At 42.3% G+C, this 18,766-nt stretch overlaps 1 protein-coding gene across 8 annotated transcripts in view; it reads left to right on the top strand.

Moving 5' to 3' along the window:
- Positions 1-18,766, top strand: part of FNDC3B (fibronectin type III domain containing 3B) — a 409,006-nt gene that overhangs the window by 302,446 nt on the left and 87,794 nt on the right. For all 8 annotated transcript variants that reach the window (XM_060640759.3, XM_060640755.3, XM_060640756.3 and 5 more), the window contains 3 exons: positions 4,025-4,083; positions 11,767-11,918; positions 14,921-14,980. In XM_060640759.3, the coding sequence (XP_060496742.1) occupies positions 4,025-4,083; positions 11,767-11,918; positions 14,921-14,980 (271 nt within the window). The remainder of the gene's footprint in view (positions 1-4,024; positions 4,084-11,766; positions 11,919-14,920; positions 14,981-18,766) is intronic.

The following is an 18,766-nucleotide window of genomic DNA, read 5'->3' as shown; positions in this document are numbered from 1 at the left end:
ATCCTTAGCCTGTGGCAGCACAAATGGAAAAGCATTCAGTAAATGTGGTGCGGATGCATTTTTCTCTTCTTTTTCCATATTCACATTTTAGAGTCTTGAAAGAAAGAAGGAATCCAGTCTGGCTTTGATACCGCATTTCTCCTGATATAATGGGGCATTGATTGTCCTGTCACTACCTTTCCTCCCCTCGCCCTGCCCTTTGGGTTTTTGATCTTCTCTGAATCCTTTGTTTATTTGGCTCCATTCATGCCCTACTTTTTCTTCCCTTTCTCACATACCTTCTGCCCAGATCCAGAGGCCTTTGCTCTATTTCTCTGACAGCTTTCTCCGAGATTTACACACACACACACACACACACACACACACCACCACCACCACCACCACCACCACCAACAACAACAACAACAACACCAACAACAAAAAACCCCAATACAAACCCTCTCATGGGATCTGGATGGTTTCTCCTGCTGCCTTCCTTCTTCCATGCACCCCGGGGCAAAACACCCTCCGCTCTTGTCTCTCCACATCCTCTCCCTTGTGACCCCCAGATCCCTATTAATTTGTCATAATGCAGTGAGACGTTCTCTTTGCTTTTGGACCAGGTACTGGTCTTATATCCCTCGGGGAGATCACATCTGCTGTCTGAGCCTCAGTTTCCTCATTCATTCCTTCTCCTCATCTGTCATATGCCTGCAGGTGTTGTACTCAGCACCGAAGGTGAAAACTGTGATGGACAAAATAGACTTCAGTCCTGCCCACACTGTCAGAAGACTGAGCAGAGCATGTCCGTCTTGCAGGGGATGTTGTAAAAATGAGCAAGGTGTTGGCCCCTCAACCAGCACGTAGCTGGGTGCTCAGAACACGTCAGCTTTCACTGCTATAATCAAAGACAAACCTGGACAGTCCTGACCTCTCTTCAGAAGTTGTTTTTATCTCAGTCAGGACCTTTCCCTTGTATTTCTGGCTCTTACCCACAACCCATTCTTTTTCATTTTAAACAGATCTCTACCCCACCCTCTCCCCCTTCTAATCCAACCTCCTTTCTCATTTTTTTCCTTTTTCTGTCAAAAGCCTGGCCATTTCTCCTGTCATCTGCGTTTGAAAGCTGGCCAGAGGGAGGGGCCTCCAATTTTTGTGGGACAAAGCGTCCTTTTTTGCTTCCCTCTTTCAGGCCCTGTATCTAGTACATAGTCCTGAGGATACTTCTTATGCTGAGCTCTTTAGTACTTCCCTTCGTTGTCGAATAGGTGATTATCTCCGCTCTAGTCTCAACCTTTATTACCTCAAGGGTGGGGTGTGGCTTCTGGCTTCTGGTCCTGGTATCTGTGATGGCGGAAGGAAGCAGTGGCCTCCTCCAGCTGGTTCTGTGAATGTGTCTATTTCTATGAGTGTCTGAAACCATAGGTTCCTGCAAACTCTAGAATACCCAGAGATTCAGAAAGTTTGGTCTTTGACAACCGAACCAGTTCGTATATTGCAACTGTGCTTACTTTACTTTTGTACTGACAATCAACCCCTCAGATTATGAGATAAATGTAGAGTCTGCTTAGTACGAGCTTCCAGAAAATGTGAGGGTATGTGCGTGTTTGACTTATGGGTATAAACCATTATCTATATCTTAACAAGATTACATGACTATAAACAAGGGTGTCATTTGGCCTTTTGAATGTGAAGTTTCTTTTTGTTGTAATACAAAACACCTGCAATTTAAACACCAGTCCGTTTCTTTTTCTCACCAAAATAGAAGTAAACATCTTCTAAATAGAATGCAGTAAGAAACAATGAAGAACTGATCCTTTTAAAGTTTATGGTGGTGCCAGCTACGAGTCTTATTATTTATTTAAAAATATTTTAATGTTTGTTTATATTTGAGAGAGAGAGAGAGAGAGAGAGAGAGCACACGCATGCGTACATAAGTGGGGGAGGGGCAGAAAGAGAGGGAGACACAGAATCCAAAGCAGGCTCCAGGCTCTGAGCTATCAGCACAGAGCCCGACGTGGGGCTCAAACTCACAGACTGCAAGATCATGACCTGAGCCGAAATCGGATGCTTAATCGGCTGAACCACACGGGTACCCTGAAGTCTTACTATTTTTCACTTGGGCTTGGTTCATTTATTTAGGTAACAAAGCTATTGAGCTTGGATCACACAGGAACGGTGCTAGGTGCTGTGGGCTAAATCCTGAGTGTGTCCTACCAAAGGGGTCCGCACACTGCAGTCAGCCCCATGGTCTGTTGTGTGTGAGTCACAAACTGAGGAGATTGTTACGTTTTCACAGGGATATAACAACAAAGAAGAATATGTGACAGTGGTCTATGTGCCAATTGAAAAATATTCACTGTCTGATTCTTTTTCTTTTTTTTTAACGTTTATTTATTATTGAGAGACAGAGTGTGGAAGGGGCAGAGACACAGAATCAGAAGCAGGCTCCAGGCTCTGAGCTGTGAGCGCAGAGCCCGACACGGGGCTCGAACTCACAAGTAGTGAGTTCATGGCCTGAGCCGAAGTCGGACGCTCAACCGACTGAGCCACCCAGGCACCTGATTCTTTACAGAAAAAAAAAAAAAAATTGTTTTTTTTTGGATCTGTAGCATCTCTGCCTTCCTGAAGCTTATATTTTAGTAGGAAAGAAAAGCAGTAAACGAGAACACATGAATAAGAGAACTTTTAGATTTTGGTAGCCACAAGAAAGGAAATAAGTGGGACTGCAGAATGACTGGAGGCTGAGCAGGGGGTGGGGTTGAGGTGGGATTCTTTTAAAAGGTGACTTTGAGATTGACCTGAGCAATGAGTATGAAGAGCCTCCGAAAGAGCTGGACTTACTAACCTCTCACCCCCTTGTTCCACGTCTCCCGTCACCTCCAGTGGCCTGCTTGGCCACAGGGTCAGCTAGATGTTGGTGCTTAGGAAGCCTTCTAGAATGCTCTGTCTTGAGTATGTATCACATGGAATTGCCTGCTGCTTTCATTTCCCCCTCACTAGACTTGAACTATTTGAGGGTGAGGACATATATCTTGGTAATCATGTAACTCTAGCATTTACCTCATAAACTAGGTTTAACAGTTAATCTGTAAACTCAAAATTAGATTACATCAAGTAGGTTGCGAAAGTCAAGGGATTCCTCTGCAAAACAGTCAAGTTTAAAGTCTCTTATCCTTCTTTTACACATACTCTTCCCTCCCCATCCTCTCTACTCTAAGCACTGTCCTCCCTTTGTTTTTAAAACATTTCTTGCCCCAGTGCAAAACTTGCCCGCTTCCCCATCTTATTAAAAGATATCCTCATCCATCCAGTTGATCAAGCCCAAAACAGGGAATTATCTTTCTGTTCATTCCCTCACCCTCGACTGTCACACCCAGTCCTTTAGCACCCATACCTCCAAAACCAGTTCCGTTTTCACCACCATCCCAACCCAGGCCAGCTCTATCCTTCTTCACCTGGACCAGTACGGCAATGTACTGACTGATTTTTCCACAGTCGCTCCTGCCTTCTGTATGTCCATTATTCCTGCAAAACCAAACAGATCTTTTCAGACTTGGGGGAAAAAAAAAAAAGATCACGTCAGTCCCTCTACTTAAACACTTCAGAGACTGCCCACTGAACTTTGAATAAAACCTGAACTAAAATATCTGAACTCCGAGCCCTCGATGAATCGGCCACTGTCTCTTCAACCTCATCTCTTAATTGCTCTCAGCTTCTAGCTGCACCCATTTCTCTCCTTCTTAGGACCTTTTATTTTCTGTTGCCTGTTGAGTTATTAGAAGGGACTCAGTGTTAATCTCGTCAACTTTGTGAATATGTGAACCGAGTCAGTGGCAAGTTAGCACAACCACAGTGAAATCCCCACCCCAACATCCTTCCCATTCTGAATTTTCATGATCCTGTCTGTGGTACCCAAAGTTCACCGTAACGGGCAACTGACTTAATGCTCGCTATAGTTAAAGGCCTTGGAGGAGGAACTTGGCAACATTATTGCCTCCTAATGGTATTAACGGCTTGTCTTTTTTTCTCTTTCTCCATGCAGAGTATGAGTTGGAAGTAAAGAGGGTGCAAGACATTCTTTCAGGAATAGAGAAACCACAGGTATGTCTTCTGGATTTCTCAGCATAAATGACACATTCTTAAGCATTTCAAGTGTGCTTTTCTTTCACCACATCGTAGGTAAACAAAAGGGCCCCTTCCTATTGCTGATTATTTATAAACTATGAAACAGTGTTATTAATGGAGCATGAAAATATAGAACAACAGTCTTCTGTTCTGTCACAATCCACCAAAATGTGTCCTTTATTTAGATATTCTGAATGCAATTAGGTATTCTTCCCTGCTTCCAAGGACACATAGCGTCCCCCTGACACCCTTCCCTCCCACAGGTCTATACAACTGTTTTCTTTTGGCAATTTCTTTGAACCTGTGTAAATATAGTAATAATAATTTTTGAAAGCCTCAGTGATTCCGAGTATTTTTCCAGGTAAATTTCAAAAAGGCATTTAAATATTAGCTGAAAAGAAGTCCAAGATATTGAGTGTAATGGCAAAAAAAAATATTGGTGGGAGTGATGATATTGTGACGTTTTAGGTCTGATTTTGCCAAATGCTTTGAAATCCAAGTGAAAAATTGAAAACGTTGACTCAGCCTTTCATCTGAGGTCAGAGAGCCAAAGTTCTTTGGATGTTTTCCGGCCCAATTGGAAAACCTTGATCCCTCGTGCGTTTCAAATCCTGAGGCTTTTTAACAGAAGAGCTCAAACATGCCTCAGGGTACACAGTTGAGTTTGACTAAAACCTAAAAGCAGGTGTGTTGGAGTATGGGTCCCACAGGGAACTCCTGGAGCGGGGAGTCTGCACTTACTCTGGTGTAAGGAGCAGGTTGCCACGAGAGTTTCGGGGCATAGAAGTTACATAGTCACGGCTATAGTTTTAGGATGCACGGACGGTTGGCAGATGCATCGGGGTGAGAAAAGGATGGACCCAGGGAGGTAGGCACCAAGAATCTGTTACTGTAGCTCTGGCAGGAGGGTACAGGAGGCAGAATTCAGGTGGTGGCCCTAGGCGTGTCAAGGAGAGGATGCATACCGGAACTGCCTAGAGAAGTCAGTAAGGCGTTATGACCTCTCAGATAGCTGGGCTTTCAGGCTCCAATGCCTCCACTGAGGAGTTGCTGCCTCCAAGAGTCTCCCTTCATTGCTGTCCCTGCCCATCAAGTGGGATTCTCCACCTGGTACATAGAACCCCTGTGGGTACTGGGTTCTGTATACCCACTGGGGTGGGTACTACCCCCAGCTTCACTGTGCTCTGCGTGTATGTATATGTGTAATACATTTTATGCCATTTGCTTTTTCCCAGTAATCTGTGCATTCCTCTAGAATGGGTTTGTGTAGTTTTTTTGATTTCCAGTGATATTCTTGGACATGTTGAGTGTGTTTCACTGGCAGGGCACCAAGGAAGTAAATGCAGGGGCAGTCATATATGTCTGGTAGGGCAGTGCTGGGGAGAGAGGGGAAAGAGATAGTGATCAGATCACACGCATAGATTTATAGTTCAAGCTGTGGGAGTAAGAATGGATGATATTTTGGGGGCTGGGGGTGGAATATAGGGAGAGGTTAGAAAAAGCTTGGGGACATAATCGTGGTATATAGTATATATATTCGTGGTATAGCAAAAAGAAGGAAACTCCATGAAGAAAACAGGAGTCCTAATCGAGAAGGCAGAACAACAGGTTATTTGTCTCAAACACAGTCACAGAACTTCACAGGCCTGCCTTCGTCATGTGAACACACACTGGGTTTTTCTTGAGTTATTCCTTGTCATTTCTTTACGGCAGAAGTGACAGAGTCTATGTTTGTTAGGATCGTGTGGCTCTAGCAAGATTAGAAAAAAAAGCACCATTTAAATGGTGCTTAAATCAAGTCCTTTCCTTGATTCAGCATTTATTAAGTGCTTACTCTTTACATTTTTTGGAGCAGGGTGGATAGACCAGCTTTTATGTAAACAGATACGACACGAGGTGCAAAATTTGTAAGATTGTCATCTGAGTGGTTAGACAGTCCAAAATGGGTCTCACTAAGCTAGCATCTGTTGGCAGGCGACATTTTTTCTGGAGGCTCTGGGGAGAATCCGTTCCTTCATGTTTTCCGGCTGCTTCTGGAGGTTGCCTGCATTCCTTGGCTCACGGCTCCTTCCATCCTCCTGTCTCCTTCTCTGACTCTGACTTTCCTGCCCCGCTCTTTCACTTATAAGGACCCTTGTCACTACACTGAGCCCACCCAAATAATCCAGGATTGTTTCTGTCTCACACGATCTGCAATGAATCACATCTGCAAAGTCCCTTTCACCTTTTAGGGCAACTTATGCATAGGTTCCAGGGATTAGGATGGGGACATATTACGGGGGTCATTCCTTCCCCCTTGGCCCCGCCTAAACCTTCTCTGCCTGGTGATCGCCCACTCGTCCTTCCCAGCCCAGTTAGTTGTTTACACATTTTTCCTCCCTTCCTCTTCTCCCCTGTCTCTGTCTGAAGGTCTTATTCATGACTGGGTCTTATTTATCTTTGTGCCTCTAATACCTAGCACTGTCCTTGGCACCTTGTGAACCTTTAACAAATATTTGCTGAATAAACGTGTGGCAGACCGCAATGGCTGCAGCTAGGTTCTGGCAGGGGAGACAAATGCCTGAAGGCCCGCCAGCATCAGATGAGGTTCGGCCAGCATGGTGGAATGTGGGGACAGCCTGGTGCCAGAGCTCCAGGCAGAGGCATGGAGAGCAAGGGCCTCTGCTTTGCATTCTGGCCCTCTGGGCCTTTAGTTGTCTCTGTGACCTTGGGTAAGTTCCATGACCTCCCTGAGCCTCGGTTTCCTCACCTTCCAAAGGTAGGATGATACATACCACATGGGACTATGGGAGAAGTAAATCATATAGTATTTAGAGAGGACTTGGGATAGGGTATTTCTCTGGAGTTTATAGCATTATCAGTATGCAAAAGTGAAATTCCCCACCACACTCTGAAATGGGAGAGGGGTGTCCAGCTGCCTTCCAGGGAAAGAAGCAGAGTTCAGCAAGTTGGGCATTTTGTTCCTGATTTTTTTTTTTCTTTCAGCCACATCTGATAACACGTCTAAATAAAAGGCACATATTTTTTCTCTGAGATTTTGTAGATGGTTTGTGTTAGGTGTAGAAGGAATTTTTAAGATTTGTGGGTTCCGGTCATCTTTCTAGAGCTTTGGGCACACTGAGTTGAGCAAGTCATTTACTCTACAGAAACCTGGATACTATAAAGATCCAAATACTGAGTCATGGAGTAAAACCGTATGGATTTGCTAGGTATTTGTCCTGAGACTGTAAGAGTTAGGTGCCTTGGGGACCAGGGTCCTAGCCACTGCTCTATCAGAGAAACAATTTTGCTCCTGTTCTAAGTGATTGAGGAATAAACCTCTCCCAGTACCTGCCACCTCCAGCCTTTGATCTGCTCTGATGACAGTGCTAGATGCAGCCTCCCACTTACCGCCGGGCTGTTTATTTTCAGGATGTAAATAAATGTAACCTGCATTGTTTCCCTCCGCTAATGTTTAGCTTGTGGGAACAATTGATTTGTCGGTTCCAGAAGTGAGTGCACTGACCTAAGAGAAACAATTGCCCCTCCAAGAAGCCATTCCTCGAAAAATAAACAACAGTGTATCTGAAAAGGTTTGGCAGTTCTTAGCACTTGAGGGATTATAGAAACAGATGATGGTGAAATTCCTAGATTTGAGTCTCTCTTTTTTTTTTTTTTTTTTTTTTTTTTTGAGTAACGATCTCTGACCTTTTGCTTTTAACTTTTCCATTGTGTTATTATTTTTCATGATGGTACTTCTGAAGTGAAGCCAATATTTCCATGGTAATATTTCCTTAGCGTTCTCCCTAATTGGATCTGCAGGCCTCCCACATAGTTAACTCCAAAGTCCTGACCAGATTTAGAAGCTACTTACTTACACAGAAATATTTTTTAACATGGGAGGAACAGTTTAGTAACTTGATGAGAGTAAATGGTATTTTTGTTCCAAATAATAAATATAATTTGCATATAATATGGCCTAAGAATTAAGATAGTAACATTTTACAGAAAAGTACTAAAATAATGAACAGGAGAGAGGGGGGGCACAAGGTGAGTGAAAGATGGTGAATCAAATAGCGACGTGATCATACAGTCTTAGGTCCTAATGGATATGCACATATATACACTTTTAACTAGAAACTGTCCTCAAGTTGGAGTCTACGTTTAACAAATATATAGGCAACAATGATTTCTAGTCAGGATGTAATTATTTAGAAATAAATGATGGTTTTATGATTCCTTCAAGATACTTCAAAACAGTTTAATTCTCTGAAGTCTTGCTACTCGTAACCTCCCCAACAGACCTTTTACATCTCTGGTGCCAAACAAAGTGTCAGTTTGGGTCTTGCCCAATGATTTTGTAACTAGAGATCATCACTTTTATTATCATCATAAAGGAGATTGACTTCTATTTACAGTCGGATAATTAAACATCAGGAAGTCAGTTCGTGTTATGGCTTCTAATCTTCTTTCGGATGTCAGCCATGATGTTCCTTGTGACTGTCAGATTAGCTGCCCTCGTGTAGTTCAGTGGTCACTGCTGGTGAGAAAGTTTTCCCCACGGAGAAAGAGAGAGAGAGAGAGAGGGGGGGGGGGACTTAGAAGTTACTGCTCCTCTGAGATTGCTTTCACTCTGAAGTAGGCCTGAACCAGTCAGAGTTCTTAGAGCTCGGGTCTCTCATTAAGGTTATCACCTCCCTGGACACTTGGGGTGTGCGTCTGGTGCTGAGGGTTCCCCTTTACGTGACATTCTCTTGAAGGGCACCATGCAATTTCCTGGCATCATCCTTGAAACGGAAGTGAGTTCCAAGTTCTAACAGAGACGAGGCATTCTTTCTCTCAGGAGGATTCCAGTGCCTTAAAGAATGGAAACCTGAGGCCCTGGAGTCTGAAAGAGAGGGAACAGGAGTACAGGGGGGAATTGGTTCCAGACCAGTGGTAGTAATCTAGGTGGCAGGCTGCTTAGCTCCAGGAAAGAATTCTCAGAAGCCATGGCTGCTGTCTTTGAAAATGATGTAGAGTTCTCAAAGTGTGCTTCCCACAGTCTGGCCTATTGGAAGAGTGCATGTGTACGGAGACCTGCGTTCAGAGCACAGTTTGCTTTCTTAAGGCTTGCTCATGGGAACTAGAGAGGGCGCCTGGGTGGCTTAGTCCATTAAGCATCTGACTTTAGCTCGAGTCATGATCTCACAGTTCGTGAGTTCGAGCCCCGCATCGGGCTCTCTGCTGTCAGCACAGAGCCCGCTTCAGATCCTCTGTCCCCTCTCTCTCTCACGTTATCTCTGGGGGTGCCTGGGTGGCTCAGTTGGTTAAGCGTCTGACTCCTGATCTCGGCTCAGGTCACGATCTCATGGTTCCTGGAATTGAGCCCCACATCCGGCTCTGTGCTGACAGCGAGGAACCCACTTGGGATTCTTTCTCTCTCCTCTCTCTCTCCCTCCCTCCCTCCCTCCCTCCCCCCTCCCTCCCCTGCTCTCTCTCTCATTCTCAAAAATAAACATTAGAAGAAAAAAGAAAAAAACATCAGGAAGTCAGTTAGTTTTATGAGATACCAGTACCTCAAGATGACTCATTAATGGTGTATCAAAGAATGCAGCAGATATCCTGGTATGCATTGTAGAAGCACTGCCTTAAAATCTAGTCGGGAGAATGAACGCACAAATAACCAACTAAGGCACAGTACAATGAAATGATTGCCCAGCATAGGTACCAGCAGAATGTGACCAGAGCACAAAGAAAACAGTGGTTGATTCTCAGCATGGGTTTAGGCAGGAATGTACAGAAACCTTTCCAGAATTGCCCGCAAGCTGCTCTGGGTCTCTCTGTGCCGTGTGTCTGCTATGAGGCCATCTCTCACGCATCCGTCTCTCTTCACCATGTTGGTGCTCTTTGAGGCAGAGATCCTACGTTAGAAAGCAGGAAAGTCAGAAGCTAAGTTATAGGGGCATGAAAGGGAATGGCATCCTGAAGGGGTGTATAGCACAGGAGGGTCGGGGGACAGGGCAAGAGGAGATGCTAGTCTGGAGTCATAGCACAAAGGGTGGAGTTTGATTCTTAAGAGTGTCTCCCCAGAGTTTTTTTTAAGAGGTATGTAATGCTGGTCTGCCATCCCCTGTGTCACCTGTATCACAAACTCAGACTGTCTCACTCCCTTTGATTTTTATTTTTCATTCAACAGACATTTACTAAGCAACCACTGCTCACAGTTGAATATGACTTGGGTCCTGTCCTTAGGAAGTCCCACAGTCCTGTGGGAAAGGTAGACAAATGCCATAAACTCGATTTGCAGAGGTAAAGATAACCAGGTGCTGTAGAACAGAAGAGTGATGACAGGTGAAAGACTTCAGGGAAGTTTACGTGGGGATAGTGAGGGCTGGCTAGGTCTTAAATGATGAGCAGGGATTTGACTAAATAATTGGTTAAATAGATCTTGCTGCTTTGTCTATATGGAATAAAAATGATACGGAGGGATCGCTGCTAAACTTGGAAAGAATGACAGCCTAAAAAGAAATTCAGTATTCACAGTCCATATTATTCATGTTTTTAAATTATTTTGTATTACATTTTAATACTCTGTATTGATCAGATAGTGACAAAAATGGATGAAAAAAGGGGAAACTGAGTAGTTTATGTATCTCTACCCATAGACTAATAATCTGTCACTATAAAGTCTTTATGAACATGAAGCTTTAGCATGTATATTAACCCTTGTTTTTAATGTTATTGAGACCAGTATCCAGAGAGCAGCAAAATAACCTTTAGAAAATTAGAACATCAAAGTTCTGTTGATTTATTGCAAAGAATTAGACTGTGCGTTAGGTTGAGTTTCTCCAGAAATGGACTCTAAAACAAAGATTGGAGTGCAAACAGTGTATCTGGGGGGGGGGGGGGGGGGGGGGGGTTGGGGGGTGTGCCCCAGGAAGCACCAGCTAGAGTGGGCACCTGGGATGGAAGGGCAGGAAGCCCACTGCAGGGTCTCTTTAGCAGGCAGGTTACGGCCCGAGGTGGCTGGAGCTCAGTCCTGCTGAGGAACAGTGGCATGGAACCTGCCTCAGTGTAGTTGGTTCTAAGTAAAGGAAGAAAGTTGGGATGTTTGAAGGTGCCAGAGTCCTTTGTTCAAATGAAGTCTTACACAGAGGCTTCCCCAAAAAGAAAAAGGCAGAGCTTAGAGAGGTAAAACATCACCTCCACACACATTTCAGCCTGAGCCATGGTTCTCCTCCCCCATCACTGGGTTCTCCCGGAAACTGAGGCCTTCAACGAGGGTGATTTGAAAGGTACTGGCATGGGAGGCTCAGAGGCAAGCGGAAAGTACCTGCGGACGTGGCTCCTTCCATGTAACGTGATGGCCGTCGTGGAGATCACTGAAGTCTCACATTCAGCTTCTTACCTTTAAAAAAAAAACTCCCGAACAAGACTGATGACTTTACTTTCTGGAGGATCTAATGTGAATTACGTTATAAGGACAGATGCTTTAGGAGCTATTTTGGACACCAGGACTTTGACAAAAAAGTACTATATATGATGTGTTTTTCATTGTAATTAAAATTGTTCGCCTTGCATTAACACTAAGCCAATTTTATGCCACTACTAATCATGACAAAAATGTTACTGGAAGAGGTAGTGTCTGATGTGTATGAAGTGGATTTGAATAATTTTGTCTGTGTTTTTCTTCCTCAGGTTTCTAATATTCAGGCAAGAGCAGTCGTTTTGTCCTGGGCTCCCCCTGTTGGACTTTCCAGTGGACCCCACAGCGGTCTTTCTTTCCCCTACAGTTATGAGGTTGCCTTATCAGACAAAGGACGAGATGGAAAGTACAAGATAATTTACAGGTAGCATATATTTCCATGTGTTTTGCTCTTCTGCTAAGCTGTGCAGTTGGAGTCATTAAGGAAAATAAGAAACAGGAAAAGTTTAGAGGCTTTGCAAACTTTTCTTTAAATAGTTCATTTTAAGAATTAGTGATAATTATAATGTCAAGAGTTATTTTTGTGCAGAGTAATTACCAGTCAGAAATGACTTTTGTAGAGCTATTTGATGTTGATGAAATATCATTTGGTTATGTTAGTTTGTCAGTATAGTACTAAAGAAAAATTTCCATTAATGTCTGTCAGGGTTAAAAGTGAGTATGATTTTTAATTTTTATGTACATCAATCATGCACTTACGTGGTTACCTTTTTCGACCCAGACCATTTTCTGGTGTTTTTTTGAAATACTCTAATATGGTTTCCTCCCATTTTATCCTGTTTCTTACCATCCACAATAGGTTTCTAGCCTGTAGTAAAGATGCCTTTAGAACATTTCATTCCAAGACTTTCTTAAATAAGTTTAGCTCACAGGGTAGGGGATTGTCCCTTCTGTGTTACCAACTCCCAGATATTAACCATCTAAGTGATTTATAGCCATGTCCTAAATGTGATTAAAAATTTTTAGGGTCAGGCCTTTTCTCTTTTGTAATTGCTAGGCACCGCCCACATTTGCAGAGCAGGAAATCAGAGCATCAGTCTTGTTTTCACTGCTTGTTTGACCTCCCTTTGAGTGGCCCCCAGAATGACCACCAGAGGCCAGCCTAGCGTGGTCACACAAACTGCACTTCTTCCTCTGCCGGAGAGGCTGGCTCTCTGTCCCGTTTCCCTGCCGTACCAGTGCCACCAACCTTGTATCTCCCCAGCCCTGTTGTGAGTTCTTAACTTGCTCCAGGACATGTCTTCTGCACTAAGAAGATGGGTAAGAGACAGGGAAGGAGGCCTATTAGGCACTCTCTCCCCACCTCACTGCCCACTGTGCCTCCATTGTCCCCTCCCTGGACTCCTGCAGGGATGTCCTCAGCCTCTTCCAATGTCTCCTCTCCTCCTGCTACCTAGCCTCCACACGACATAAACCAGGTCACACTGGGTCACTCCCCACTGAAGACACTGCAGTGATTCCCCACTATACTTAGAAAAAAAAAAAAAAATCCTAACTCCTTACTCCAGCTCACAGCTATTTGGTTCTATTTTGAGAAGTCCACATTGGTCAAGAAATACAGAGCACCGTTTGCCCCAGCCGTACCAAGAAACCATGAGATTCTGTCCACGCCAGATGACCACTAGTTGCAGGAGCTGGTCTCAAGTGACCAGGGGGCTAGGCAGATAACGTTAAGCGAGAAAAGGAGGAACATGGGGCATGGGGTGCACAGGAGCACCCCTGCCTTCCTCTGAAGGAGCAGCCACCGCTCACCTAAAATAGGTTGGTGCCATAAGGGAATGCAGGCCTTAGAATTGCTGATTTCTTTGGATTTTTTCCCCCCCAAAATACTGAAAATCTGAATTTTTATGTAAGCTTTCCTAATGCCAGACTCATTCAGCAAATGCAAAACCACATTAAACATACAGTGCAGGTCAAACATCAGAATTATAGGCAGGGTGTGGACATTGGCCTCCAGTTGGCAACTTTAAAAACATATTTTTATTTAAAATAATTTCAAACTTATAAAATGTTGCAAAAATAAAGGGATCAAGGAATATGCATAGACCCTTTACCCAGATTCACCTATTAGTAGCTTTTTATCCTGTTTGGTTGACCATTGGAGTACTCTTTCTCTCCTCCCAATCTGTATTTTTTCCCATTAGTTGTGTATATCATGGCCTTTTACTGCAAAATTCTTCAGTGTATTTCCCAGGAATAAGGATATTTTCTGACATCGCTGCAGTGTAATTACCAGCTTCATAAATTTGCATTGATAATATACTTTGATCTAGTCCATCGACCACATGCTGGGTTTGTCAGTCGATTAAATAATGTCTTACAGCATTTTCCTTCCCCTCTAGGACAGAATCCTGGCCAGGGTCAGATATTGCAGTTTGTGCTCATACGTCTTTCACCTTTAATTTGTAACACTAACACAGTATTTTGGGGCACAGAGATTTTTGAAGAGTATAGTCATGTGCCCCCCCGCCCCCCCTCCGAATAATAACCCTCACCTTTTAAAAACTTTCAATGGAACATTCCTTATTTTGTCACGGCTTTTGCCTCATGGCTAAGTTAAGTTTCATTTGCAACTTCTGGTCATATAACTGGGTTTCATTTATGTAAGAGAGCTATTGATTGGTATGTGTATATATCAGAGAGCTATTAGGATTGATATGTGAAGGAAAGCACATTGAAATTTCTTCAAGAGAGATGAGAAGTTGAAGCAATTGGGGTTCCTTCCACTGTGAGTCTGAGAACTACCTTCAGTTGACAACTGGAATAGTTATTTTACACTGAAAATTTATCTCTGTGTTTAATTTCCTTCCTTATTTATTTGTTTTTATGTATTTACTTTGAAGAACTGATAAGGCCTTTTGGAACTTTTATTAGTATGTTAATCTCACCATTTTCCCGATCTAGGATAGTATCATTGAAAGGAATCTAGGGGTGCCTGGGTGGCTCATTGGTTGAGCGTCTGACTCTTGATTTCAGCCCAGGTCATGATCTTACAGTTTGTGGGATCAAACTCTGTGTCTGGCTCTGTGCCGACAGTGTGGAGCCTGCTTGGGATTCTCTCCCTCTGCACCTTTCCAGCTCATGCTCTTTCTTTCTCTTTCAAAAAATAAATAAGTTTAATATATATACACATACATATGTGTGTGTGTGTGTGTGTGTGTGTGTGTGTGTGTGTGTGTGTGTATAGAATCTAATTTTCTACTTTAGAAGGGTAATAATACCAAATTGGCAAGTTTATTTCTGGTTTATGGTAGAATCAGACATAAGAGTTCTTTAATCATTGCTGGTACATGATGAGACCCAATCCAAAATCAGTCTTACTGTTGAAGCTGGTATCATTGACTAATAAATGATTTTTCTTTGCAGTGGGGAAGAATTAGAATGTAACCTGAAAGATCTCAGACCGGCAACTGATTATCATGTGAGGTGAGTTAGGATATGAGAGCTGACCTGTGTTGGGCATTCAGATTGCTAAAATAAATCGCGTGCTTCTTTTAAAAAGTTTATGGTTAACAGCATTTTCCTAACCAAAAGTTGCTGTTCCTTGGCTCATTGGCCATTCATTAGTGTTCTGCCCTTGAGAATGTAGTGATTACACAGAAGTGTTTCTGGTAATAGAAAAATAGATGATACACTGAATCAAATTTTAAAAACTATTTTAAAGATAAATTGTATATAGTCTAAGATCTTTTGGACTGTATGGTTTAATACATATAATATTTCCTTTCTGTAAAACAAATGCATTTTTTTGCCATTGGTAGATCAGTTGTTTGTGATAGCCCATACCTATCTACTGTATGTTCAGCACAAGTGACTAAGTTCTGCCATGTTCCAAGAACACCTTTGGACCTTAAAAGTCAATAGGTTTTGAAAAAAGACAAGTAATGCATATATCAAATTATCTCTGATAAGAATTAACCCAACTTGGCAAAACAGTGAAACAGTGAATCCATATAATCTGAAAGATAGTCTGAAATCTGTACTGTGATTTTTCTGGAGTCTCTGCTGTGACTACTCTGGAAGGCAGGGCTATAACTAATCTTAGAAAGAAATACAGCCAACCGCAGACTTGTGAAGAGGAAAGTATTACATGAACTTGTGCAGAGCTCATCTAATTATTTAAAGATACATTCACATATCCACTTGCAGATAGGTTTCTGAATGTGGTCCGTAACATTTTTTTAAATTTCAATTTTGACTTACAATTTTTTTTAATTTATAAGTTGACCAGAAATGGTAATTTTATCTAAAAGAGTACACAACAACAGTTTCTCTCTCCATTCTTCAGTTATGTATGTGTATATCAGAATTGTGTAATAGAATTACAACATCAAGCACACGTTCTTTATTACACTTACCAAAGGTTCCTTTGTAATGGAGTAGAGGGAGCCTAGCCTAAAAGGAGGAGCATACATTAATTATGAGGAGGCTTGCGTTCTAGTCTGGTTCTGCTGTGAATTAACTGTCTTAACTATGCTTAATCACATAGGTTGGAGGCCACAATTCTTTCTATAACAAAGGTAGGAGAGTAGGGATGTGTTCAGATTACAATACTTTATAAGCCATGTAAACGTTTAAATTAAGTTTAAAGCAATACATAAAAGCAAGGTGTTTTATATGCAGTTTTAAAGTGCTTATCTGCCTCGTTGCTGCGTTGTTTAGAAGAACTCTGTTGTAACTGTCTCTTCCTGTTCAAATCAAAACATTTGGGTTTTGAATCAGTTAGCTTCAGCCCAAACATATTGAATTTTTCACAGTCTATACAAACAAAAAGATTTGTGTGCTTTGTGAAACTGAGATGATAGTAGAAATACTTTACTATTTCAAAAGGTTGATTTAACAGCAAACCAGAGCATGTAACACCGTATAGGGAGCCATGTAAATGTTCTCCATTAGTCGTCAACATATGTTTCCTTTTCTCTCCATCTTTTTTAACAGTTTATTGTTACTGCTTTATAAAAGTTCACTTTATTAATTTTCTGCCCATTCATGAGCTAACAGTGTCTTTTTAAAGACACTTAAATGTCTTCAGGAGTCTGCCCTTTATTTGCCATCCCGTCTGTAGCTTGCCTTCATTTCTTTCTGACTTGTCTTACAAAGGGTGAATTCTGACAAGATGGGCTCATCAGTTCTTTTACGGCCACGTCTTAGGAACATCTTGAACTTCTGGGCAGATAAAAAAGAGTAATTAATGAACTCCCCAAGAGGAATAGGGACATGAGGTAGTGCCTCTCTAGAGGCTTTGGATCCAGACTTTGTCCTGACACATCTGGGACCTCTTGTAACATACATGACACATATGTGACATAACACCACAGCCTAAGGCACCACCAACTGTTATTTGGTCTCTTTCTCTGCTTGCCAGAGAGAGAGAAAATTTTCCCTGTCTTCAGTAGCAAGCTCTTTTAGTATTAAAAAAAAAAAAAAAAAAAAAAAAAGAGTCTCTCCTAAGAAAAATGTCTACAGTCCAGATTTTACTTTTTTCTTGTCTGGCCCACAGTTCATATAGATCATTCCGTCTCTTGCCTCTTACGGTCTTTCATTTTTCAAGCGAGAGAAGAATCGAAATCCTTCCAGTGCCTGCTTAGATTAGCTTCCTCTGCCTTGAATAGCTTTGGTGAGGCAGCGTGACACATAGTGGACAGAGCTTGGAATTGGGGGTTAATGGCTCAGTCACTTGCTAAGGGGGTGTGCTGAGGCAAGCCATTTAAACTTAAATGGCCTTGTTTTCTTGTTTCTCATAAAATGAGAATAATAATGATACCGGCTTCAGGAAGATGGTGTGAGAACAAATGAAGTGTATGTGCAAACCTATTATCAATCTGGAAAGTGTATAAATGTTTTTGTTTGCCCAGAGTCGCTGCGGTGTTTCCACACTCTGATAATAAAAAAAAGACTTCATGATGCAAGTCCTTTGAACCTGTGTATAGTTCGACCATATCACTTACTATTTTACTGGGATAAAGATATACCATACTTGACACTGGCAAAAAAAAGGAGCAAAATCTCTTTTTCTGATGCAGTGGAGTTCATGTTCTCAAAGCCTTAGTTCCAGGGATGTCAACTTCTATCAAATACAGCAGCCTCAAATAAATGTGAAATTTAAAAGTCACCTATAAGACCTCAAAGGCTGTGTGGAATTTGTTTTCTCAGTCATTTCTATCATATAGGAGCTGCAAAAGAATTCCATTATTGTACGGCCACAAAACGAGCAATTATATTCATTGCCATTTTTATTTATTTGTGCATTACCAATTTAGAAAGTGTCACCCCGGTGAGAGTCTGGAGAGCCAAGGATGAAAACAATGAGATATTTCTTTCAGCATTTCCAAGCAGGCTACCTTCTCCTTCCCGTTCTTAATATTGCACACTTTGACGAAGGCCTGCAGAAGTCTCCGTTCAAATCACTCTTCAATACAGTGAAAGGTTTCTTTCTCAAATCGTATACTAAAGTCCCATCTGTGGCTTCTGTTCCTAACATTTCTTGCTGCCTTTGATTTTGCGACTCTGATTCCCTCCCCTTCATTCTGTTGGTTCCCTGTCTTTATTCGGTGCTTTTTCTCATTTTCAACTTTTTTCTCCCTTATGTTAGTATCGTTTGAGGTCACCCATCAGATATACAAACGTTTTTTTTAAATTTTTTTTAAATGCTTTCATTTATTTTTGAGACAGAGAGAGACAGAGCATGAGCAGGGGAGGGGCAGAGAGCGGGGGAGACACAGAATCTGAAGCGGGCTCCAGGCTCTGAGCTGTCAGCACAGAGCCCGACACGGGGCTCAGACTCACGGTGTATGAGATCATGACCTGAGCTGAAGTCGGACCCTTAACTGACTGAGCCACCCAGGCGCCCCTGCAAACGTTTTTTTAAGCAGCAGTGTCTCAGTCGTGGATGCTGTCGTTGAATGTCTGGTGCTTAGCATCAGTTCCTGGGCAAGACAGCTCGTGACTCCTTGCCAGCAGCCCACTGCGGTTATGGGAGTCATTTATTAAGAGACCAGTGGTATTTATATGTAAGTATGTAGGTTTATGTACATAAACATTTATATTCACTTAGCTATATGAATATTTACACATACGCAAAAATACCTAATTGGTATTCTAATTGGTAGTTACAGAATTAGTACTGACGTTGAAATAGTCATTTTATTTGGGAGTCAAGAATTTATATTTTTATCAATAATAGGATAATCGGGAATTTGAGTGAAGGAATGG

The sequence above is a fragment of the Panthera onca genome, chromosome C2 (assembly GCF_046562875.1).
Source record: "Panthera onca isolate mPanOnc1 chromosome C2, mPanOnc1 haplotype 2, whole genome shotgun sequence".
NCBI lineage: Eukaryota > Metazoa > Chordata > Mammalia > Carnivora > Felidae > Panthera > Panthera onca.
This window is presented reverse-complemented; position numbering and strand designations above follow the sequence as displayed.